Genomic DNA, 25,975 nt, shown 5'->3' on the forward strand with positions numbered 1-25,975 from the left:
AACAAACAAAAAAACCCAATAAGATGAACACAAGAACTGAAGCGCACACATCAGTTGCCACTAGCCATCACGCTGTTTGAACTGCTTTGGTATTAATGATGAACATGTCCCTCTTTTTTCCAATATTTGACTGAAAGGTTGTGCATACGGTATTACAAGTCCCTGTTTTCAAAGTTTAGCACAGAGAAACAGACAAATTGAGTTTCTTTTGAGATATTTTTTCCATATTTATAGTTTTCCCACTTTGACACAACACCTTCCTGTATTTTTTCTTTAAAAGGGTAGACTTTAAAATAAATCATATCAAACAATTCAAGCAATTGGATCTAAATCTCTACTGACAAGCGAAGTTATAATAGGAAGTTCTGACAAAGTCACTGTTATTATGCAACAAAAATAATGAATACACATTTTATTTATATTTCAGCTGTGCTTTCTGTAAATAAGTGTTTCAGTTTCTTTGATGAAGTAAAGAAGAGAATAAATTGCTTTAGTCTTCCCAGGTAATGGAGAAACATCCCTCTATCTACAAACTGTCTCTTAGAATTTAACATGAATAAGAGATCTTCAATATTAGGCATTATCATTTAAGCAGGAAATGCAGACTACAAGACCAGAGAATTAATCAAAACCTATTTTAAATGGATGTAATTAAAAAACAAAAACAACAATATATTTAGTTCTCAAAGCAGCTTCCATTCCAAATTTAAGTCTTATAAGTATCTGAAGATTTTAATCACTACCTGTGAGCTGGAGCTTAGGTGCCTTCCAGGCAAATAAAAAGCTGTAGCCAGAGATTAATAAAGCACAGGAGCAGAAAGGGAAATAAAACTCCACATTCTTATATCGCACAATTCAAGTTTATTCCATTCATTCTTGCAACACAAACTTAAAAATACAGTATCATTTAGCATTCTGATGTCTATGAACCATGATAATGAACCCAACTGTGTCAAAACAGTTAACAATGGTGAAAAGAGGAAGTCAAATATCAAAATGCACAGAGCACTAATTTTCTTCCGTCACTGCGTAGAAAGATGATTGTTTATCCATTTACAAAATATAGTTAAGACAAGTTCATTTTGAAATTTTGCATGCAACACTGCAATTGCTTGACCTAGGACACTCCATTCTTACCAGCCTGTTCTACAAATAATTCAATGTTATGTTCAAGGATAAAGTTCCATTTAACTATTGTACTCCTTTTCTCATTTGCTCCCTCTTAAGAAAAAGGAGCAGAGGGTACAAAAGCCAAAATATACTTAAGGTTATAACTTATTCAGCACAAGTTTCAAAGGAAAAGGTTTAAGAACAGAGTGGATATCCAAGTATATGTGATTCCAGTCTGACAAAGTATTTAAATTCTGTTTATAGAATGTAAAATAATTTACAGTTTGGTATTTTCATCGAGTTAGGACCTACTCAAAGGTACAGGCGGCCACCCGTTATTTTTTCCATAATATAGCTAACAAGAAGGAAACAAATGAACAAACCCAGTTTCTAGACAATTTCAAAAGCATAAGCTTTTATTATTACTTTTTTTTTTTAATCCTGGGCAAAATGACCAATCACCTCCTATGTAGTGCAAAAAGCAAAAAAGTATTTCTTCTTTATGAGCCAAACATTAAATGCCATCTTTTAACTATCTCGAAAGGCAGCTTGGGTATATATTATAGCCAAATTAACACTTGTCTCACTGAAGTTTGTTTGCATTTTTTTTTCTCAAGTGAAGTAAGAAAAAATAAGGTGTCCACATAATTGTAGAAAAAGGGAGGCAAAATTGCCTCAGTGAATTACCAGAAGAGTTAGTACAAAGATGATGTTTCTTTACTATGATAATGCTCAATTAAATGAGTTGAAGGGAAGGGCAGGAAAGAATACAGTGAAAAAAACCCAAAAATACTATGGCCAGACAACTTGACACTGATCAACACAAAAAACTTGATTATTCAAGTTTTCCACGTAAAAACAGATTGCAGTTTTCTAGACTAGTATTTTAATAGCTAAGTATTTAATAGCATAACATGGAGGCAAATTTATGTCAAAGATGGTTACTTTCATAGCTGAATAAAGTGTTAAACCTATAGTCTGTGTTCACGCTATTACAATGACATGACAATCCAGCACTGATCAGAGATACAATTAAAGAGTTCTCTTTAAATAGTCATTAAAAGCACTGTTCACCAAACATGCTTATTCTTTTATCAGCAGCTCACCAATTGATTTATCACCAATTTCCAACCTTTCTGCTCTTCCTTGCCACCCATCTCCAAGAAGCAAAGAGTAATTGCACTGTACAGTTTATGGCCAGAGTTGATTGTTTTCTCCACTGCTTTTCATATCAGATGTGTACATGTAAATCAGTCTCTGCTCTCCTTTTAGAGTTTAAATGCAAGGCTTTTTATAGCTGAGACATTCAATCATAATATGCCACATGATTCAAGTAAAACTAAGTCTCCATTAAATATGAGTGGTAGTCATCAGCCTACTTCTACATATCCTCTCAATTTCAACAGTGATATCAAAATAATATTGTTGCTTTTGTTTGAGAATTCAGCATGAGACATTATATACATTTATTTTCTGTATTGTGTATGTTATCAGAAAGTTTGAAATCTGTATTCCAAAAAAGAGGAAGATGTATAGTTTGTTGTACACACTTTTCTGTTATAAAACCTGTTACTCAGTTTTGGGCAAATCAGCAGTCTAATGAAAATTTTCAAGATGAAAGCCAGAAGCTCAGACATTCCTGAGGACCATAAGATGTGATGGTAATTCCTACAACATCATTAAATACCTTCCCACGAATTATCAAGGCTGTCATAGTACTGTCATACATACTGGTGTGGTAAATCTTATCTAAAAGTTGATGGTTAATGTGGTATGGTTGCACTGGGAACTTTCAGAACAAGCCCCATGTCTTAATGAAATTTAAGAGGTTCATTCAGCCAACAATGAAACACTGATTCAAACATATGCACAATTAAAAGTTGTTTTTTTTCCTCCAGTACTTAGAGCAAATTAAGACTTCTACTTGTATGTCTTCCTGTTCCTAACACCTGAACTTAGAAAGCTTACATGTATTTTAAAAGTTTACCAGAAAAGTTTAGCAACAATATTCACCTGATAGGAATGTCTAAATAATTACTGTTCATTTTCCACATTTGACTTGATTATCCTTGCATACCAAACAGCCTGTAGCTTTCGCACGTGTGTATAAATTTTATGCGGACATGGTGAGTAAAGAAATTTCATCTTACAATCCTTATGCAAATAACTACAGTGACATTCTGACCTCTTTCAAAGACAGTTGCTTAAAACGTCTGTCCTGGACTAGGACAAACATGGGAAAGAAAAACCTCAAATTCATGCATCCAAAAGTACCTTGGCAGATATTCTGGAGTGTAACACCACCATGCCTCAACTGATCTTTCCTGGTTTACTCAAGAGTCAGAAAAACATTAGTGTGACATCCAAGTAGTCAATATAAAGAACAGCTCCAATAACTAGTATCAAAAGTCCTCAAAACTGCAACATAAGCTTTAGGCAGAAGAAGAATAAAGCTACCCACTGAGAGAGAAGAGAGAAAAGCAACCCCAGCCACCTACATTACTACACTTCAGATTATGGCAGACACTAATAGCATGGGACTATCGTCTCCTTCACAATTAGTTTCAGGTACATAGCATGGTACTTCCATCTAAAGGAATCTTTCAACAAAAATCTTAGTACTAACCTAGGAGGTTTACAAGCCAAAAATTCAAGATCATGGTCTGTCTTCCTTCTTCCATTTTCACTAGAAATGGGAAGAGATTGTGCACTGAAAAGAAGTCCTAGAGGGACACTGTTTGTAACAGTTTCCAACCCTCTCCAAACAGATTATCTTCAATACAAGCCCCTAACTAGTCTGATTTCATAAAGAATTTCCCTCCCCCCAAAGTATTTAGCTGAAGAAGCTGGAAGATGCAAAGAGTGACAGACAGGCAGCAGTGTGAGGCCACAGGAGAGACATTTAAGATATCAGTCCATCCGTCACTGAAGAAGAGTTTTGATTGCCTGGTTGTCAGTGGCTTCAAAGGCAGTTAGTCCATCTGGGCCTTTCACAGTCTTATCAGCACCCTGTAAAGACATTGAGAAGGACTGTCAATTCATAAAGCCAGGCTGTATTAAGTGTGTCACAGGAGTTACTTACCTTGCATAATTATATTGATTACACACAGCTTTTTACTGCAGTGCATTATTTTCATTTAGAATCCAAACAGGCAAGATTCATGTACAAAACTATTCAGCACTCAGCTAATCTAAATTTCAAAATTTACTTTAGACCTAACTAGGAAAAAAAAAAAGTCACATAACCTTTGTCACACAGCAATTTACAAGATTAACAAATTATCAGTTAATCTTGGATAGAAACAGAAGGATTTTTTTGTTTGTCTCTTTCCAGCAACTACTCATATGAATGCAGGAATTAAGCATTACATGCATCTATGAAATCTATGGTGCAGCAAGCTTTTTCACATGCTAAATTAAACAGGTAACCTCTGGAAAAGGTTACTTACTAACAAATCATACTATTTTCTTTCTATATCATAAAAGACTACATCCATCTAGGACCGAGCTTCTCTTGCCCGTTTTGAAAAAATCCCTATTGCTACATAGAAAAAAAGCCCAAATTATTCCAAGTCTTTGTTTTGAATAAGCTACGCCTACACCTAAAAGGCAACAAAACAGAATAGGAAGGCAACAGGACGATAGAAGATAACAGAAATGAACCAACTAGACAAACTGCAGAACAGTAAGCAGAAACACAGCCTTGGTGCCAGAATTATGGAAGGAGAGCAAAAGAGAAGCAAAGAGTGATTAACTAGTCATGTTTGAGCACTGTGTGGTCATATACAAAAAAGTGAAAAAACAGACTAAATTGTAAATAGGGTAGTTAAAGGGATAAAAGTTATTAGAGAACACAGGACTGACTACAGAGATCAAGAGAGATTTTTCCTGAAAGTAAGTTAGATTCCAGAACACCTCCTCTACAGGAGATATGCAAATCTCATGTGTAATACACTTGTATTTGCTCAACCATGTGACAGGAAAAACACTGTGAGTGGCAAGACCATGTACTGCAGAGGTTTGTCTTTAGTTTTACATATAAACTCTACATTGAATAAGTACAAATCTCTTCTCAATTACAAGGAAGGAAGTGTACAGATTAGTAGTAAAGGACACCAAATAGTCTTCTAAGAACATAACAGACATAGAATTTCAAGAGCTTCTTTACTGATAAATGATTATACACATAAAACCCCACTAAACTTCCAGACATAATACCATGTGTACTCCCAAGGCAACTCTCAGCTCACTAAACTTCCCATTGTAACAGTTTCTAACAATCTAATAAACTGGATCTGACATTACTATGATTTGCTGCCATTGCTACTTTTCATAACATAGAATATTTCCATCTTTGAAACCTCTACTCTTTTTACTTGTAAATATTCAATCTGCCATTCTAAAAAGATGGCTTTACAGTGGCTTCTAAAGCAATAGTGTTCATCCTGTGGTCCACTGGCCAAACTGATCCTGCTGCAGCCATTCATCTTCCTTGCCACCCCTAGAGACCCTCAGTGCAAGACATGAACTGAACAGACTGTTTTGTTTGGTAGCAGTCAGCTGTGGGGCAGGGAGACAGGCTTCTGCTATCAGGGAAAGAGCCAGGGAAACTAATATTGTCTTGAGAACTCCAGTAAAGATTTCAGAGGGTGATACTTACAACAGCAATAATTCCTTCCAGCAGCTCACTTTCTCTAGTACCTTTCAGGTAGCAGAACACAGCATACATTTTGTGCATATGCAATAAATTCACTCCAGTGACAGGAGCAATCATAACATTTACCTCTCTCCTGTCACGGTGTAACTTGGCCCAAACAGTATGCTGCGGTATTACTGTTCTGTTGGTATGAAGGCGAGGTGAATTGGTCAGGTCCCAAGAAATGATTAGTTGGTCATTGCAAACATACATTTAGGCTGAAACCACTGAAACCCATTGCTTGTGAAACATTTATTTTTCCCCTAAAAACACCTGAGAGATTTAACAGGTATTTGACAGTTATTATCTTAGTTGTCTTGGGAGAAGAAAGGCTTCTTTTGCAGGTGTTGATTATTTCTACTGCTTAGATAGCACTCTCAGTTTAGAGTCCATGTGGAAATCAAAAGGGCTTCAAAGCTGTTCTTTGATGTTAAGCTCAGAAAACCTGAAGGAACCTAGGCTTGAAGAAAAAATGGAACTATGCAGTAACTGACCTATCAGTATTCATCTTGAATCATAGTTTAAATAACTTTAACTTATAAAAATCTCCACCGATGTATCAGCATTTAGAGTATAAAAGATGTAACTGTTAATTGAAGTAACTTTAAAGTATAAAGAGAATTTTTAGTTTAGACATCGGACTGCTTTCCACCCTCAAGCATATTCGTACTTCAGAAAAGTTACAGACTCGCAAGACCCGAGTTTCTAAACGAGCTTCACTGAATGTAGGATAAGAAGGTCATGACTACCTAAGGAGGACACCATTTAATAAACTCAGTGTTAATAAATTAAGAAAATGGCCCCTTAGCTAGGTAAAAAGATTCCTGCCTGCATTCAACAGAACGATAATGGAAATAATGAAGTTCAGGTCAAGAGACTTTAATTTTCAGAAGTATAACGCTGCCTGGAAGCAAGTTTAATGAAAAGTGCATAGAAGTAAAAGGATTCTACAGTATTCTCTACTTCCCCAAAGTAAAAACTGTTAATATTTTATGTTTGTGTTATGTTCTTTTCTTAAAATACTGCCCTGGTTTCAGCTGGGATAGAGTTAATTTTCTTCCTAGTAGCTGGTATAGCACTGTTTTGGATTTGTGCTGAGAATAATGTTGATAACACACTGATGTTTTAGTTGTTGCTGAGCAGTGCTTACACTAAGTCAAGGACTTTTCAGCTTCTCATACTGCCCTGCCAGTGAGGAGGCTGGAGGTACACAAGAGGCTGGGAGGGGATACAACCAGGACAGCTGACTCAAACTGGCCAAAGGGATATTCCACACCATATGACATCATTCTGAACAAAAATCTGGGGAGGTTGGCTGGGGGTGGGGGTGAGAAGGGCCACTGCTCAGGAACTGGGTGGGCATTGGTCAGCGGGTAGTGAACACTTGCACTGTGTATCACTTGTTTTGTATATTCTTTTATCATTATTTTCCCTTCCTTTTCTGTGCTATTAAATTGTCTTTATCTCAACCCATGAGTTTTACGTTTTTTCTGATTCTCTCCCCCATCGCATGGGGGGGTGGGGGGTGGGGAGTGAGCAAACAGCTGTGTGGTGTTTAGCTGTCTGCTGGGTTAAACCATGACAAATACACACACAAAAATTATATATAAACTCTCTTTCTTCGGCAGGGTAATTACAAACAAGAACATTTGCCCTCTTAAGCCACTGGGCAAAGCACAAATGTTAAACATGCTCTGAAGGCAGCACAATAGCTACTAGAGTCCAGTCGCAGTTCAGGAAAAAAACAAAACAAAACACCAAAAAACATGAAGGCAGCAGATAAAGGCAATGCAGAGCTGTCACCAAACCCTGTGAAACTGGAACTGGGGGCACTTAATGAAGCTGGTAGAAGACTGGTTTATACAGCAAGCAGCAAAATTCCAGAACAAGTTGCCAGATGAAGTTATGGAGGCAGATGTCAGTTTGTTCAAAAAGGATATGGAGGAATTCATGGACAACAAATCTATAAACACTTCTTAAAGGGGACAGATATGCGTACCTCTAAAATCCCCAAAGAACAGCTATGAATGAGGGGAATAAGTGAGCAGAAGTGGTCAAACTCACAACTCTTCCCAAACGGCACACCTTTTGCCACTGTCAGAGGATAAAAAAGGTGCTAAATTGCCTAACTCAATAGGATATTTCTTATAACACTTTTTTAGTAGAACGCAGAGATCAAATTGCATTAGATATCTTACAAAAAGCAGAACTATTTTGAAAGATGGACAAAAGGATGAGATTTGTCACATCTTCCACGACAAACTTCATCCTCCATTAGAAGCATTCAAAACAGTTTGTCTACTGTAGCATATTGGTTTCTCTTACACAACACACAAAAAAAAAAACTTCTTATGTTTCAAAATCAAATAAGATTCTTAAAGAAAAACATGGAACAATTTGAATCTTTTATACATATATCTCTCTTTCTGCTTTTCAAACAGGTATCCCTTAAATCTGCTATCCCTGAAAAAACTAAAAGCAAACTGAAATACAGTGACTGATGTTGCTTCAGTCCAGTTCTTAGTACTCATTACTTTATTTGTTATTTTGTTTTATAGAAGGCTGGTACATAACATGAGCAAAATAAAAACCTGGTATTTTGGAAGACAATTCCGTTCTGACTTTGTGAAAAGCTACTAAAAATTCATTTCCTCCCTAATAGTAGACTATCTTCCAATATTATTATGTTATTTAACATTTTCAATAATATTGAAAAGGCAGAAGTGAAAAAATGAGCACAAGATATGACATTTCTGCTTCACTCTGAAGTCACAACAAGCCGAAAACCACTTTACTTTTAAAAATTACATAGGCTATTTTAATATGCCTCAAATTCCTGGAAAAACATTTTAAGATTAACAAAAAGAATTAACTACTGTTAATGTAGTAGTAAGACAATAAGTCCTACCTTTGAACTTTAAGCGGGAAGTGGTCTTTAGACGAAAGCTACTTACTTTCATGTATTACAGTAAGTCAGAGCAAAACGACATTTTCAACTGAAACTCAGATGCTGATACAGCAGTTTAGGCATCAGTCTGCAAACCTCCATAGCTCTATTCTTCAGGATGTCTACGGAATGATATTCCACACATTTTCATAAACTTACTAAGATTTCCCAAAAGTATTTCTAGACTATATAGTATATAAGTAAGGCTTGATAGTTTAAAAAGGAAGTATTATAAAAAAAAGGGCAGTTTTTTAGGAATATGTAAAATGAATTCTTCAAAAGATATGTTTTAAGGATACAGTATTCTGATCTCTAGCCTGAACCAAAAAAGTGTTTATTAGAAAAGCATGTCTCAACTCTGACCTAGAGGGTTTACGCTACTTCTGGTAGCTGTAACACCTTAAGATTGAATTCATTCTACTTTAGTAAATTCACTCATCCCTTGTTGAGGGCAGTAAAAACCATCTCACCCATTGTGTATCTCAGTACTTGGGATCTTTCAATTTTTGAGGATTAATATGATGCTGTATTATTACCTACTGGTAATAGTAGGTTAATTAAGTTTTTTGGAGGCTGATCTAGCATACATGCAGCAGCTGTTTGTCAATCTAAACATTAAAATCTTGTGCTGAAATGGCAGGTAAAGTCTTTCCTAATGTACAGAAAAGTTTCAAGTATAAAAGCTCATATTTTAATTTTTTTCCCCGCTCAAGCATGTTTTACAGTTTTATAACGTATAGGCAATTTCATAGGATCATAGAATATTTCAGAATATTTTGCAGGACAACATTGGAGCTTTAATCCCTATGGGTTTGGAAGGAGTGACGCTATTTGAATATTTTAAACATGCCAACAAAAATTTTGGGTTTGATCTTTAAATTTAATTTACCACATTATCAATGTTTTGTTTGAGTTGATATTGGGCAGGCCTGAATCATCAGAGATGGTTCAGAAGAAAGTGTGTAATAATGGCCCTTTTAAGAAACTACCTTTGGAAGAGTATAATGTATCTACCCTTAAGTCATGTCAGGTATTTATCAGTAACCCTATGTATGCACTGTAATTATGAGAGCAAAGTCATATAACTATTTCATTTTGTTTTAAACAATGCAAGTTGTTTTATTTATGCAAAATAACTGTATGTTGGTTATATCTGTTTTTTCATACTGGAAGAAACGTCTGAACTTGAATACCAACATGAATGTGGTAATGTGTGAAGCTACAGCTCAAAGTATTTTAATCATAAAACCATAATTCCACAAAATGTTTTTAGCTATGCTTCATGAATAGAAAAACAAACAAATAAAACCAAAATATTGGGGGTTAAATCCATGCAACCATTACAATACAACAAAGCTTGGAAAAAAAATGCAAAAGACTAAACCTAAACCATTGTCAACAACTTCAATACTGTACAAAGGTTTTACCAAAGAGTAAATACAGCATTACTACTTGAACCTGCTGGACTACTCATTTGTAACCACTAATGAATATTAAAATCACATTTCAAATAGTTCCTGTAAAACACACCAGGAAATTCTATCAAATGGATTCTTCACAGTACTTAATTCACCATTTTTGATGAATGTACTTTCCAAGATCAAACCAAATGTTATGGGATTACCTGCCTTTCACAGAAGACCACACTTTAAACACTTGCAGGGATTCTAAGAAGAAACTTAGAGCTAAATCACTTGGTTTACGAAGCTCTTAATACCCCTCTAGAGACAGCAACTTGAAAAGCTAGAGTAAGTGTTACAACACACACAAGACTAAGGAAGGAGCTCTCTTGCAGTTTTCATATCTCTCCAGTTTTAATATGTAGCCAAATACCACAGGATCACCAGGTAGTTTAGAAAATGCTAACTATGTCATAATTTGCAATGGTTGAATTCAAGACAGAATTTAATGCATTCTTAGTGGGGTGGTGGGAGGGAAGAGGCAGGAAATAAGGTCTATGAAATCTAAACTTATCCAGAAGTAATCAGTTCCAGTTCCCTGAAAATGCACAAGAGATGCAGCAGCATGGTATACTCTGTTTTGGCAGGCATAATATTCTAGAATTTCTAACTTCTACCAGTGAAACACCTTCTCATTGAGCATGCAGCTACAGCTCCTTTTTCAAGCATCTATTTTTCACTTCACTTCCTACCTCCTTAAAGCTTCGTCCCACCTAAAATTATAGTTGAATGTTACTTTCCATACAAAGATCAAAACCATTGTTATTAACCCAAATTGGTATTCAGATTTTGCCCAGGCTATTTCTTCATAAAGATTTTCAGTACTTTTTATTTTCATTGCTAAAATGAAACAATGAGAAGCTTTCTTTTCTTAGAAAATGCATATATTTAATTACAAATATATTTCCCAGGCAATGCAACTGTGCATGCAAACAACATGATTTCCTGTGATCAGGTACTGCCAAACAGAGGCCTCCCAACATAAGCTTCTAGCCAAATTTAAACTTCCACAGATCTTATACTGCACAGCTAAGGAATACAGACTTGCATGGAAACAAACAAACAAAAAAAGGAATACAGCTGATATAGCTGTGGCAAAAATTATGCAAGTGCTAGATAACCTTTAGCCTTGACTATTTTTTTTTCTTAGAAAAGAAGTTATAAAGATGCAGTAATCCTTCAGATATAACAATATCCCAGGTACCTGCTGTCAAATTACAATAGCTGGTGTTCCTTTAGCTTATCAAAGCTAACAAAATCGAACCAGGTTTTCAAATTGATGATGACAAATAGGCTTGCAAAAATATGTTCCCCATAGTTCTTCAAGAATAAACACGAAATATGGTAATGGAGAGAAAGAGACCTCTTGTGCCTTTGCAACTAATAAGGCAAGTGTAGGTATAAGGGACACTACAGGGCTAAAGGGACTTCAGCTTCATCCTTCCCATCTGTTCCATGTCTCTTATTCTCAAATTTCATCTGAAATTCATCCATCCCCTACAAAAACAGTGCCACAGAGAGAGCTAAGCAAGTATTTAGTACATGGCAACAAGCAAACACCATCTGCCATTTACAAAGGAACAACACAGAGACTAGGTGAGCAGTAAAAAAGAGAAACTGGGTTCTATTGTACATCTACAAAAACTGTAATCACACTCAGGAGACCACCCTCTGGAACAGCTAAGTCACACTGCAGAAGCACTGAAAAAATTCCCAAGGCAGCAGCTGAAGTGAAACTGAAGATACCTCTTCATTTGGCACCAGTGTTTCTCCAGTTTCATAAACTAACACAAGGAACTAAATCTGCAATGAAGCTTTAATTTGGAGGCCTCAATTGGCAGGAAACTAACTACAGAAAATTAACTTGCAATAGGCATCAATGAACAGGGTAAACGCCAGGCCTATTGCAAGGAAGCAGTAGGAATATGCAGGTAAGAGTATTAAAAGATTGAACAGCATCACCTGTTCTGCAGGCAACTAACCTTTGCATTGGCTTAGCTCTAACATGGGACTGCAGCCTAATGTTGGTAGACAGTGTGCTCATCTCACTCACTGATGGGACATTATGGCAAGAAAGACTGTGTACAAGCACTCCTTCACTCTTATGTGATTAAAACTGCTGCAGAACATCACAAATTAAACTTCTGAAGACAACTCAAGTATCTGGCTGGGCAGATTTAAATGTGACTGCATGTTGGCTGTATACTACAAAGCATCCAGTGGCAATACCTGCTTAATTAGCACCCTCCCCCCCATCTCCACAGACCCATATCAATCCTGACAAGGCTGCTGATGAGGTGGTTTTTTGTAAGGTCTTGCTAGATTCCACAACCATTTCCAAATGCTGCCATACAAAATCCATGTTAGGGGACTGGTGATAGAGTAGAGACTGCATATACCATTGAATGTTTTATCTTGTCAAACTACAGCCTCAAAAACTGCTTTAACACTAGAATATTTCAAATTTCCCAAGAAAAGGGCCATTTATAGATCACATACCACATTCTTCCACTTTGTTTCTTCAGAAAGCAGCATTGTTAAATTATATCTCCCTACAGTTATGAATGCCCAAAACAAAGTTACTCAAGTTAAGAAATAAGGTTGCTAGTAAGATCTTTTGGATTTTCAGAAAGGAGTGTGTTTATACAGTTTTATATACATACAATCCCCTGAGAACCACAAGATTTAGATACAGGGCATGCAATGCAACACAACTCTCGAAGCAACAGTAATTTTATTCAGAAGCTGATCAAACCTAGCCATAGCTTCCATAATGGTGGTGATACTACCACTTGACAAAAAACGTACAGTTCTATTCCAGAGACTTGAACTCCAGCATAATGGAAAGTTGAATATATCAAGGAATGGCAGACACCGAAGTTGGCTGATGGAAGGTCTTCGAGGACAAGTCGGACAGTTATCTACTAGAACAGCAGCATTCTTAAAAATGACTCGAAGATAACCTCTTCGGGTCCCTTCCAGACTTTTTAAAAATGATTTAATCTGCATGTTAGATGTAGTCCAACCTGATTTATCTATGCTTTTCCTTAACGTATTCCTACAAATACACCAGAATAAAGTAGAAAGTTCTGCTTCTGAGACAGAGGGCTTGTCCAAGGTATCACCCTGCTATGGTACTGTGAAACCAGATCGGTGCTTCAGGGAGCTCTTGAGAATTTGAAACATCTCTCTCCCTCCACTGCCTTCACATAAAACTTCACGTGTGGGTGGTACCCAGAGGAAGCCTGCTTCCTCAGAAGCTGTGAAACCATTTTATTCTGATGCATTGCTAACCCCAGTGAACAAGAACTGGTTAGCTGGTCGGGGCTATAGCAAGAATGGCTGGGAACACTACTTGAAAGTTAGAATTGGCTTTCTACTGCTTCTCAGAAGACATCAAAAGGACAAAGAGCTAGCAGTTTAAGACTAAGAGCAACATTTTAATTTTGTTCCTCTTGTCACTCCAAATGTAATGTAACAGTTCAGCTTTCCATAAGAAAGGAAAATACAGTTAATATTCCCTGTATGTCCAATAAATGCAAAATTAGCATAACAATTCTTGCTTTAATATAAGGAAAAAACCAAATTGGTCCATCAGCTTTATAATTAATAACTGAGCTTCTGAGAAGAAAAGGAGCATCTTATCTCCAGACCAATGAAAGAACTATTTTTTTAACTTGTCTTTACAGCTTCCATTCTGAACTCTTATGCTGAAAAGGGATGACAAGGAACAGAATTAGAACTATTTCAAGTCATCCTAGCACCCTATGCTAACTTTGGAAATTTTCCCCTAACTTACCAGGAAAAGAGCAATGTATATAAAGGACAAAGTTTGACACATCACATCCAGTGGATCAGCTAGGTTTCAATGCATTACTAAAAGCTTTGTAGCCCAGATGTCATAACTACATGCCTAAAAAATCCTAATCTTCAACTCTTTATGACCTTAAATATTACACCGCATTTCAGATGCAGGTCTGTGTAAAACCATCAAAGGTGCTGGAGCATGTCCAAAGACGGGCAACGAAGCTGGTGAAGGGTCTAGAGAACAAGCCCTATGAGGAGTGGCTGAAGGAAACTGGGGTTGTTTAGCCTGGAGAAAAGGAGGCTCAGGGGAGACCCTATCACTCTCTACAACTACCTGAAAGGAGGTTGTAGCAAGGTGGGGGTCAGTCTCTTCTCCCTAGTAACAAGCGACAGGACAAGAGGAAACAGCCTCAAGCTGCGCCAGGAGAGGTTTTGGTTGGATATTAGGAAAAAATTCTTCACCCAAAGGGTAGTCAGGCACAGGCACAGGCTGCCCAGGGAAGTGGTTGAGTCTCCATCCCTGGAGGTATTTAAAAGACGGGTAGACGTGGTGCTTAGGGACATGGTTTAGTGGTGGACTTGATAATGATAGTTTTACATTGGACTCAATGATCTTAAGGGTCTTTTCCAACCTAAATGATTCTATGATTCTATCAGTTCAGCTGTATACAGGCTGCCAGTGATTCCCAGATAAACCACCAGCCTTCACTATTCCAAAAAGTCATTTGTATTTTAGACACAGTGTCATCACAGCATTCAACTTCCATGTGTGATAAGCATTAGCTAAGAACCCTAAAACAGTCCTTTCTGAGGAATAACAAGAGTAACAAACTGTGCTTCCTCACAGGAAAGCCTTGTTGAAAATTACTTGAAATTCCATAAAACAAATTCGTCCTTTTTAAGAGACAACAGTTGGTGTAATGGCTTCAACCATTAGTATCATCTACAGAAAATTGTATTAGTCATGTGACATGTACATTAAAAAGTTTTGTAGAGACTGAACTGTTAAGAGCCAGCAAAGGTCCACCAGTGCTTTTCAAGTTAAGCTCTTACGAGTGTAAACTGTTTCTAACATGAGCTTAGAAGAAGCTTGGCTGTGTTTCACTGTGCAACTGCATGGTCACCAGCATCAACAACAGAAAGCACAGGTTTGCAGCAGCCCAGGCTACTTCAGCTTAAGATTAAGGGGCCACTCTAATCATTCTAGTCAGTTTAAGAGCTTAGAATCTTGATTCAGTGTCTCTACTATTTATACGTATTTATTATCCTCTGAAAGTGAATTATGCCCAAATATTTTTAATGCTTTTACTGCTTTCAGTGGATTGTTTAAAGAATGCTCTGCGGTCACACTACATGAAAGACTAACCAGCTTACTTCCATCAGATGATTAAATCTCCTACAGTAATAGAAAGTTTACAAAAGCCCTGGAGGTCACCTTGACTAAGCTAACCTTTTTCATAGTCGGTACTTTTATTAAGGTACACTTTTTGCATTTTATGTCCAATTAATGTCTGAAACATTTCTTGGAACACCCTTCCTCCTCTCAATAGCTTAGAAGTCTCACGTGAAAGATTTACGAACATCCCCACAATTTATGTACTGTAGAAGGCAGTACAGAATGTTAGCTTACAACAATTCTATTTCCAAAAACTGCATCCAACATAGAATTATTTATATTAAACCTAATCTTAGCAGGTGAAGAGGAACAATCTCTTATTTCTTACATAATTTTAACTTGATCAAACTGCTAACCTTTTTACATTTGTTGTATGCAAACAGACTAAGGAGATATGCATCACTGTTCATTGGTTCTCAAAAGTTGTGAAAGTACAAAAAAAAATACTCATTATTTTTGTTTTCCTGTTTAAAAATATGTTAAGGAGGTTATTGACTTCTAGTCCAACAGCTTAAGCGATATTCTATGACAAAGGCCAGATATGCAAGAGATCAGCTAACAGGGTAAATGAAAGCAGCTGAAATCAGGCACATGTAAAATAATGAAGCTTCTTAGCAATAAGTAGAAGCGTAGTATTTACAAAAGCAACAAAGAACAGCTTTGAAGAAAAATCTTAAATATATTCGTCCAGCATTTGCAGTTCTGCTATTTACATATACTGACATCAGACATTCAATACTTGTCCTGCATTTGGGGTAACAATAAAATACACCCCACTCCAAAAGTAACGAGGAAAAACATTAAATAGTCAAAGTTAAACAGTCAGTAATTTTTAGAACTTTCAATAAGCATTGAACTACCTGATCTCCCAGGTATCTGCTATCAAAGAACATACGAAATCAGACTATGTTACAAACAAGGTGTGACAACAGATGTTCAAGCAAGGGTCATAAGATAACTGTATTAAGAGAAAGAACAACCTCTTAATAAGACCTGCCTCAAACAGAATGAGCTGATGAGCAAAGTTCCAGTTCATAAATATTTCATCAGCTAGCCCATGTGAATGGAAGCAAGCAGATGTGGTACAACATTTAGCTCTGCATGAAGAAATCTGAAATTACTACAAGCTTTCCTGAACTATCTAGTTGCAGTAACATCTTTCTAACCTCATCTCCTAGCCCAAGTTCACTCTCTCGTAACATTCTGCACATCTTTGTAAGATTGCCTCATCTTTATGACTGTTGAACTTAACGAATTCCATTCAAATTGTACCAAGTATAGAGAGCAATACATTCTCACAAGTTGCGTGAAAAATAGCTGGTTTAGGAAGGACCTTAATGCCCTCGCTCACAGGCTACAATGAATCCACAACCCTTAATTGTTGCCAGACAATTCATGTGTGAACTCAAGTTTTGAGGCATCTTATTTGTTATTTGAGCAACTTATTTAGAACACAAAACACTTCAAAACAGAAATGGAAAGAAATATAACATGGGATAAAGGACATCTTTCCTAAATGAAGGATCAGTCCTCACAACAAATTTAAGGAAGTAGGATGCACCATTTGAATCCTAAATTAACAGTCACAGCATTTCTTCACAGAAAGGCATAACTAACATTAGACAGGATCAGAGTAGTGAAGAGAAGTGAAATTCATGCAGCATTAAGGCAGTTAAGGAAAACCATTTTACCTTGGAAGTGGCATATGAAAACATTACACAGCATGAAATCCTTTGGCCAAATGATTTAAGTGGGTTCATATACTGAAAATGCACTGTTAACCTCTTCTTTTCAAAGTAAGTGAGGTGTAACAAGAAGGAGCACATGTGAATGGAGACAAAATATTGTTTGAATTAACTACTGCTTTGTAAATGGATCACCTTTGTAATATGAATCAAAGGGAGAACAGAAACAGATTAAGCTTATTCTCCCCAGGACAAAATTTACAAGCTCTATAACAGAGAAAGCTTGTCTTCCTACTTTTACTTCCCCTCGCCCTGCCAACCCAGATGGGTTTTCAGTCATCTGGCAAAAGCAGAGGGAAACCACACCTCTGAGCAACTTCATAGTGGAGATTCCATCCCATGAAACACTTAAGCAGCTGCCAAAGCTAAATCCCACTCCTCCCTGTCTGCTGAAGGAATGCATTTTTTTTCTTGCCTGATTTGCTGTTAATTGCTCTCTAGCTGGAGCTCACAATATTCTCTTAATGGTCACTGTTACTTTTGTTAGCTGCAAAGTCCTAGAACTTTCTCTTTCAACTGTCTTCTCCATAATCAGAGTACCCTCTCTGGTTTAGCAACATAAACACCATTTGTTTGATAATCTTACTGAAAAGAATTCATAGTAATACACTTTGCTAATGGATAACTTGTTCTAAACATTTGTATCTCACCTTTGACAGAAGCAATTTCACACAGGACACATGGCCCTCGTAGACTGCTGATAGGAGTGGTGTGATATTATGTTTGTCTGGAGCCTGTAAATTGAGACACACTTATTTGAAGCACAATTTCACACAGCATTAAAAGGTTTCACTTAACTTTTTAATTTCGTTTTGTCAACAGTAGAGTGAGGGTAAGGACTTAAGAGTATTACCCAGAAATGCATTCCTTCAGAATTTTTCACCCTCCTTTTAAAAAAGAAAAGTCGTTGTTTAAAAAACAGTCAGGTAACAGCAAGATATGTCTTCCATAAGACTTCTGCGTATCCCAAAGTTTGTCTATTTTTTTTAGGCCAATGATAGAAATCATGGGGTTTCAGGTGACAAATTTTGCCCAATTTAAAAACAGTACTCCTAATTCTCCCATTTCTCAGCCAGCCTGACTTCAGAAACCACTTTTGGCTGAAACATTGTCTGGGCTGTCTTCTCCTCTCTAAACTACAGTCCTGGAAAGAATAAGAAATGGGGTAACTGAAATGTTCTTATTTTTTCCTCCTCTCCAGTTAGAACTCCTGAGGAAGAGATAATCTTTCCAGACACCAAGGAAAAAATCCAAGCCATTTTGTTAAGGACTAAACCCAAGATATGTTGTACATTAACTTTCAGACCAGTATTCTAAAGCACAGTGTTTGAGGTGTATGGTTAAAGTATTTAGAAACTTCACTTTATGGAGAACCACACTATTTTGAAGTGCCAATAGAGCCCAGCCAAGTCTTTTCACGACAAAAAGCCATGCATTTCAAGCTACAGCAAAATGACTAAGTTTGTACAAGTAAGAATGTCTCCAAAAAAAGAGAGAAGCACAGCAATTTAAACAGAGTTGATCCTGCCCTGGCCAAGGATGCATTGCACTGTCTTCTGAAGTCCCTTCCAACAAATGCAATATGTATTTCATGCAAACTTTCCTTAGATGTGATTATTGGATTTATTTTTCTAATCATGGTCAAATTAAATTTAACTATTTATAGCTACAAACAACTTTTCCTAGTATGTCCGAAAAGAATAAAAACATTTAATAAACGTAATTTTAAGCTTCTAACCTCTAGGAGACCACCTCTCAAATATTTTTAAATGCATCAAATTGTTTAGTTTAAGTCTTTCAGTAACCATTTAGGCACTTACACCAATGCCTGGGGGGGGGGGGGGGGGGGGGGGGGGGTAGGGGAGAGAAGGGAAGGGAGACCATAACACCCTAACATCTGTTTGCAAATTGATATACATACATTAATATCAGCTCCTTTCAATAGCAGAAATTCCAGAATCTCAAGCTGTCCACAGTCTGCTGCATAGTGAAGAGGCTTCCTCCCACCTTCAAGTGTCCGGTTGACATCTTCACCCTTCAATGTAAACATAATCTAATAAGCAAAATTTTAGAGCTAACACAGCAAGAAAAGCTTGAAAAAATCCAACACCTTCAAATATGCTGAAGAATGTTCCATCCAAATATTTAAGTAATTTTCATTTTCCTCAGGCAATTAAGCTGCTTGATTTCTTTTCCCTCATCTATGCATTTAAGACTTTAAGACAACCTTGGTCCCTCCTTCCACACTGCATCTGAAGTGTAGTGAGTACCCAAGTGCACTAGGTAACTCATGTGATTAAAAAAACAAAAACCATTAGAGCTTGTAAAAAAATGCTCACACTGGCTCATTTTGCTTCTCCTTCCCCCTAACTGGGATCCTAGTTATCTGGCTAAGTTACTTTACCTGCTTCTACACATACTGAAGTTTTGCACACTGAGAAACCAGATGCATAGAAATAAGTCAGCATCGTAACTACTAGCACTGTACTAGGTACAGACCATCCATAACTTGAAACCCAATTATGTCCATTCTGTTTTATAAATAGCATCTGCCAATTCTACATGACACAAAAAAGTCTGAAGACAGTCAACCAAATCAGGACACAGGAAGTTGTACTCTAATGCCACTCGTACTAGTGGATTGAGACATCTCTTAAGGCGTAAACAAAATTTAATTTAGTGAGTGCCTAATCAGCTTTGTTTCTTCACCTTGGGTTGCGCAACTAAGGATAAACTGATTTGCTGCACTTCAGTAATGAAGAGAAGTTACTGGAAACCAAATACTGACAAGCTATGTGGTAAGTGACTTCTTGTTCGTATGTGCAAGTAATGTTAGTATAAAATAGTGGAGAGTATATAGTGGGAGTGGCTAAATTTAGCATCATAGCTGAAGTCCTGCATCTCCATAGAAAAACAATCAAAAGAATTTCAGCTGTAGCACTGATTCATACTTCTCTACTGAGCCCCTGAAGTTCCCTCACTCCTGCCTCAAATCTCTAGAAAGTTCACAGAATAAAGGGCTTGACATATATCTTCCAGACATCACCTCCCTTCTAAGAATGAAAGAGGAGATTGTCAGAAGGAAATCTTATTTTGCATTTGATGCTCTACATTATCAGAGTTTTATACTACCAGCCAAGTAACAAGATGGCCTCAGAGTTCTCCTCTCCTATCAATACAATATTAAATTCTTCTCATAATATACCCTGCTGAAAGTCAAAAGCAACACAACAGTGTAACTTCAGGTGTTTAACTACAACATTGCACATTCTGTGGTCTCAGAGGTCAGGACCTGGTTCTCACACTGTTGAAGGTTCTGGCTTCAAAATAGCATGAAGTAGCAGCAAGTAGCATAATGAAAAAAAAAAACTCTGCAACTGCTGTTACTGGCCCATAAATATGGCTATGGTTTCTGAAGCATGTTGGACATCAGGAAAAAGATAGCTTTTATCTACAATTTTCAAAACAGCAACAAATTGTACTTCTAAACAAAGTCCAACACAGCTTTCACTATGTGGACTATCAACACTGTACAATAGTTTATAATGTAAAATTCCAATATGACCAACTGAAGGTCCAACTCTCTATCTGCAACACCTTTACTGGTAAACAGTGCTGCAACTTCTCTTTTGCTGAATTTCTGTCCAAAACATTGGTGGGGATACGTTAACAGCTGTGTTCCAATAAAAAAAAAAATCATCCAGATCACAGTACACTAACAGCATACAAACAGCCACACCAGTCTGAAAAGAGTATAAGGAAACAGCATATACTTAGCTTATCTAGGAAGTTAAGCTCTACCCATATTCTTATTCACACCTTGCCACTCCCTGCCAATTTAAAAAAACAACTAGCATTTAAATAACACACGATGTTTGCAGATACTTAAGGATAGGGATGCATAAGCTTAGGAAGCCAACCATGTAAAAGCCATGCAATCACTACCCCAAAACAGGCTCTGAAAATTCCTGTAATGTCACATGTTAAGACATGGTAAATAAAGGGGTAAGGGAGAAGGACAAGCAAGCTAACTCCTGGCACAGCACACAGTAAAGCTACAAAGTTCACATTAAAAAAAAATTTAGAATCATCATGTCTCAAGATTAGGACAGTCCAAAGCTCCTCTTCCTTGAACTTATAAATATTATTTGGCTCATTGGCTTACACTATAGGATTTTTCTTTTTAAAGACTATACCACAGATTCCTCTGTTCTCTCCTAAGCTGGTTGTGGAATAAATTCCTGCTGGACAATGAACTTTTGGAAGGAAAAAAACCCAACACCCAAACACCAAGTTTTCTAAGTTTCCCTTAAAGATGATGAAAGCTTGGTTATAAGGAAGTACCTAGCAAGAAGTCTGCAAACAATGATGTCCCAAACACAGACCATGTGGATTTGAATACTAGCACTGAGAAAATATATCAACAGCATTCAAAGTCAAATATCAGAACATTTTAGTCCAAATTAACAGAACAAAGATACCAGATAAGTTACAAAAATAAAATAACCTAAGTACTCCTAGGTTCTGCAGCAAAGTCAAATATCCAGTTGTTTCATGGGTGTGAAAAGCCACTGTAAAGCAGACCACTGAATGTTATAAAACTTCATTTGGCCTTTCCTACTCCCAGTCTAAAATATATAGAAGTAGGAAGCGAAGACAAATCAAGCCATTTCATATACAGGGATCAAACCCTGGCACAAGCACCTGCTTTCAATGCAGTCTCTAGCACACGTATGTCAGAAAACTTACATGACTCTTCACAGATAATTTCTCTCTGGCCTTTAGATCTCCTATTTATATTGCCTGGGGCATCCCCCCATAGGAAGAGAAGTGGGGTGTGAGCACCTGCAGAGGTGTGCAAGACAATCCATCAAGGTGTGACAAGAAAATATTTTTTGCACTGCAAAAATAGTGTTTATTTAATCTTTATCTCATCTTTAATTTCCATTTTTGGGTATGTTTTAGAATGTATGTAATAGATTAGTACAGTAGTACATGTATATAATTTATAAATAAATATACAGATTTTGGTGGTGCATGCTCAATTTTTTTTTACTGATAGGGGTGCATGATAAAAAGGTTTGCAGACTACTGGTCTAGAGCTCTATCTGTATCCATGTAAACAATAAATTAATTCTTTTTCAGAGGGAGTTTCATGCTGGAAGACTAAACAGTTTCACTGGAAATTTCATAGGTCAACTAAAAAACCCCTAAACCTTACCCCTACACACAGATTATTCAGGTTAAAGACGAGCTGTTATAAAACTCACAAGAATACCCTTACAGTTAGTTATACTTTTGCAAAGAGAAAGTGTCTTTAGGCATGGAAATATCGACTTTCAATAGAATTTCAATTAAAGATACAAAGTTTCAATCTTTATCTACACCAGCTACCATTTATGTGCTTAATTAAGTCTCCAAGATACAAACTGCATATAAAATCACCTATAAAACGGGAAAGTCGGAAAACTGCTTGAACCCTCATGATCCAAATTGGTAGTACACTGGTGCCAAAGACAGTAGTTACCACAGCTGCAACAATAAACCTTTTACTCGTCTAGACAGTGATGTGAAACATATCTAACATACTAGATAAGGTTGTCAAAGATTATCTCAGCAAGCTGCTGTTGTTGTTTAAGCTTAAGATATACAGTCCTGTGGGTGTTGATTTTTGTCTTCACTGGATGAGTACTCCAAGTTGGATTCTCTTGCTCTTCCACTGTTCTGAAGTATTCTGTTCAGCTAAGCCAGGGAGAGATATTGACTTATGCGGGCAGTTGGGTTCTCAGTTTTGACAGACTGGCCAGCCGTGACAGATCACACTTTGAATAGAAAATGCATCTTCTCTATATGGTAGCATCTAAAAAGTGAATGACTAGAGAACACACTAGAGAATTCAAGGATTCACATTAGCAAAGAAATTATATATTGTACCTATAGCAACAAGCTCCAAATGCCAATTCACATCTTCATATGATAAAAGAAAATCTAAGCATAAGGTCAAGATTTGAGCCCCCTCTCATAAATAAATAAGGCAGCTCTGGTGAAGGTGTGGCTAATTATGCCAACAAAATGAGACAAAGTGGTCTCTCAATCCCTGTAACAGGCTGAGGCAGGAAACAGCACAGGAAGTAAAGATTCAAAGAAGAGAGTTATCTCTAGGTAAAGTTTTCTGAAATTACTGTGTTTTTTAATAATATTGGCCAAAGACATCATACTGAATGTTATGAACTTGGGTACCAGCAATCTTATCAGGTGATGATTCTCAATACTGACCTCTGAGACAGCAAAGCAACCAATATTTTGGTAGGCTGAAACTAAGACTGTACTAAATAACTGCTAAAGTTTTTCTTTAAAAAAAGACCATACTCCACACAGGCATATGGTCAGAACCCACATGAACTGCCCAAGAGCAGCATAGTTTTTCCTTTACACCTGCAGGAACAAAATCTTATGTATATTAGACAAAAAGTGACAGAACAATTCTCCCAGGAAGTTTTATGGGACTTTTGCCATGTTCTAGAGTCTAACAGAGCATCAACAAGGTTAATAGTTATGAGGGTACTTTGAAGGAGACGTAATTAAGTCAGAATCAAAGAATCATATCAACTTCAAAATAAAATATACCTTCAGTCAAAGGCCACACCTCTCCTGAAAGAAGATTATTTATTTACACTTTATAGAGTGGACCTACAAATTCACTACCAATTGTGCAAATGTCTGTGCAAAGCCTCAGAAAAGAATTTGCCCTTGCAAAAGGAAAGACATGATCACCTCTTTAATGACCTTCCAGAATATACCAAGTTTACTTAGTCAGACATTTAAAGCTAAGTCTAGCATAAACCACATCAGTAATGTTTTTCTTTGCAGATCAAAGACCTAGAGCAGCAGCTATGCGATAACATTAAAAACAAGTTCAACACATGAAACATCAGAACCAGCAGTTAGCAGGTATCTGCTTTAATCCCCTCTATTAAAATCTGATTGCAGGTAAAGAAAAGCCTCTCTGTGAATCTCCAATTACTAAACAAGACAGCATGAAAGAAGATTTTTTATAACACATTGATTTTACGTCTTACTTAGAAAACTCACAGACATGGATAACAGAATATCCATTTAGAAGGACTTTATCAGCTTGAGCTGAAAGCTGGCTATCAACTTTTCACTGAAGGACAGGAAAATAAAAACTTGAAGCTCAGTTCCAAGTACTTTCAAGAGTTTTCTCTGCTTTTTAAATAACTAATAGTAAGGTTCATCATAGAATCCTCCAAATGTAGCTATCATCCACTTTCTGTAGTGGAGCAATTCAATCTATAAAAAGATCTGTTCTAACTAATGTCTTAAGCAAGTACTGTCAAAATTAGTTACTCTTGAACTTAATTCTTCTACTACACTATCACATATATTTTCCTTGCTCTACCTTTTCTTGCCAATATGCCTACACAAAAACCCTGGTTGTGTCTCATGTCTTTTTCCAGTTTAACTCCAGTCGAGCTTTGGCTTTTTTAGTTCCATCCCTGGACATCCTGAGAGAGGGCCTACATTCTTCCTAGGTACCCACCCCCAATTTCACTTTTCATGTTCCCCCTCTTTGTATCTGAGCTCAGAGAGGAGTTCCCAGACAGCCAAGCTGCCCTCCTGTCAAGCCTGCTGGATGTCCCAGAGTAATCTGGAAGTATCTGCACCTTAACAGCTGCCTTGAATAAGTTCTGCCAAATTGAATTCCGTATTCTTTTGCAGCCCTAGTTAAAAGAATGACTCAGATTTCACTTTGTCCCTAATGCACATTATGACATCAGCTCATTGAAAGTGTTGAATGAACAGGTTTAGCCATAAATTACAAGTTCTAAAGCTCATTATTTTCCAGGCAGATGATTTAACCACACCAAACTGACATTGTGCTTGAACAGCCCCTACCTCTTCTGCAGGCTCTATCACACAGACTGTATTCCATACCTCCCTTGGTCTACCTTTACCTGCTAACTTCCTCCTTTCCCAGTTCTTGACAGTTTCAAAAGCATCAACACTCAAAGCCAAAGGAGCTAAACTAAACTCACCTAGTGTCACTCTAGCATCCCTACAGCATACTCCATGTGCTTCAATCACAGGCTTACTTTGCAGTGGCACATCAACTGAAACCAAATCTGAGCCACCTATTCACTTGGGCACTGTGGTTTGCCAGTAGTGTTGCTCTAGAACATTACTGCCCCACTATTAATGTCACAGCTGACCCATCACTTTAGCATCAATTTTCTCCTGTTTTCTCCTGTTACTCCTGGTCTGAGAATTAACTTGATTATTTTCTTCTTTCCAGCTGAATCTGCTCCTTCATCTGATTCACCACTTGGCACCTAAACATACCAGAAATAAGTAGCTGGGATTTACACTGCAGTTCTACCACAGGAACAGAAACTGAAAATTATGACTTCATTAAATCCTATTGCATAGGTTAACTGTATTAGTAGAGCAGTATCTGTAATACTGGTGGCATTAAAATGCTCTTTCAGATTTAGAAACAACTCCATATCCCCATCTGTACTTATCCTGTAATGCAGAAATAACTTCATCTCCCCATTTCATGCACTCCTTTCATTCCAGTTTTAATGAAGGAAACCAGATTCCATGCAGTCAGATGTCCCTAGAGCACAGGGAAGCATCCTACAGGAGCTACACTACTGGGTAATTCTTGTCTCCATTATTCTGGAAAAAGATGAACTCACTGTACAGTCTGTTGCATTACTTCCAGCTCTTCACATACATAGAATGGCCATTCTTATACAGTATTAGACAATTCTGACATTTTAAATATAGGAA

At 37.1% G+C, this 25,975-nt stretch overlaps 1 protein-coding gene across 1 annotated transcript in view; it reads right to left on the reverse strand.

Moving 5' to 3' along the window:
• Positions 1 to 853: 853 nt before the first annotated feature.
• The window catches only part of MTPN (myotrophin), a 44,450-nt gene continuing 19,328 nt past the window's right edge, over positions 854 to 25,975 (reverse strand). Inside the window, exons 2-4 of the mRNA XM_082309587.1 lie at positions 19,083 to 19,196; positions 17,812 to 17,895; positions 854 to 4,119 (exon numbers count right to left, since the gene is read on the reverse strand). Of these exons, the coding sequence (XP_082165713.1) occupies positions 4,033 to 4,119; positions 17,812 to 17,895; positions 19,083 to 19,196 (285 nt within the window). The 3' untranslated portion in view covers positions 854 to 4,032. The remainder of the gene's footprint in view (positions 4,120 to 17,811; positions 17,896 to 19,082; positions 19,197 to 25,975) is intronic.

This window comes from Platalea leucorodia (genome assembly GCF_965183815.1).
Source record: "Platalea leucorodia genome assembly, chromosome: 4".
NCBI lineage: Eukaryota > Metazoa > Chordata > Aves > Pelecaniformes > Threskiornithidae > Platalea > Platalea leucorodia.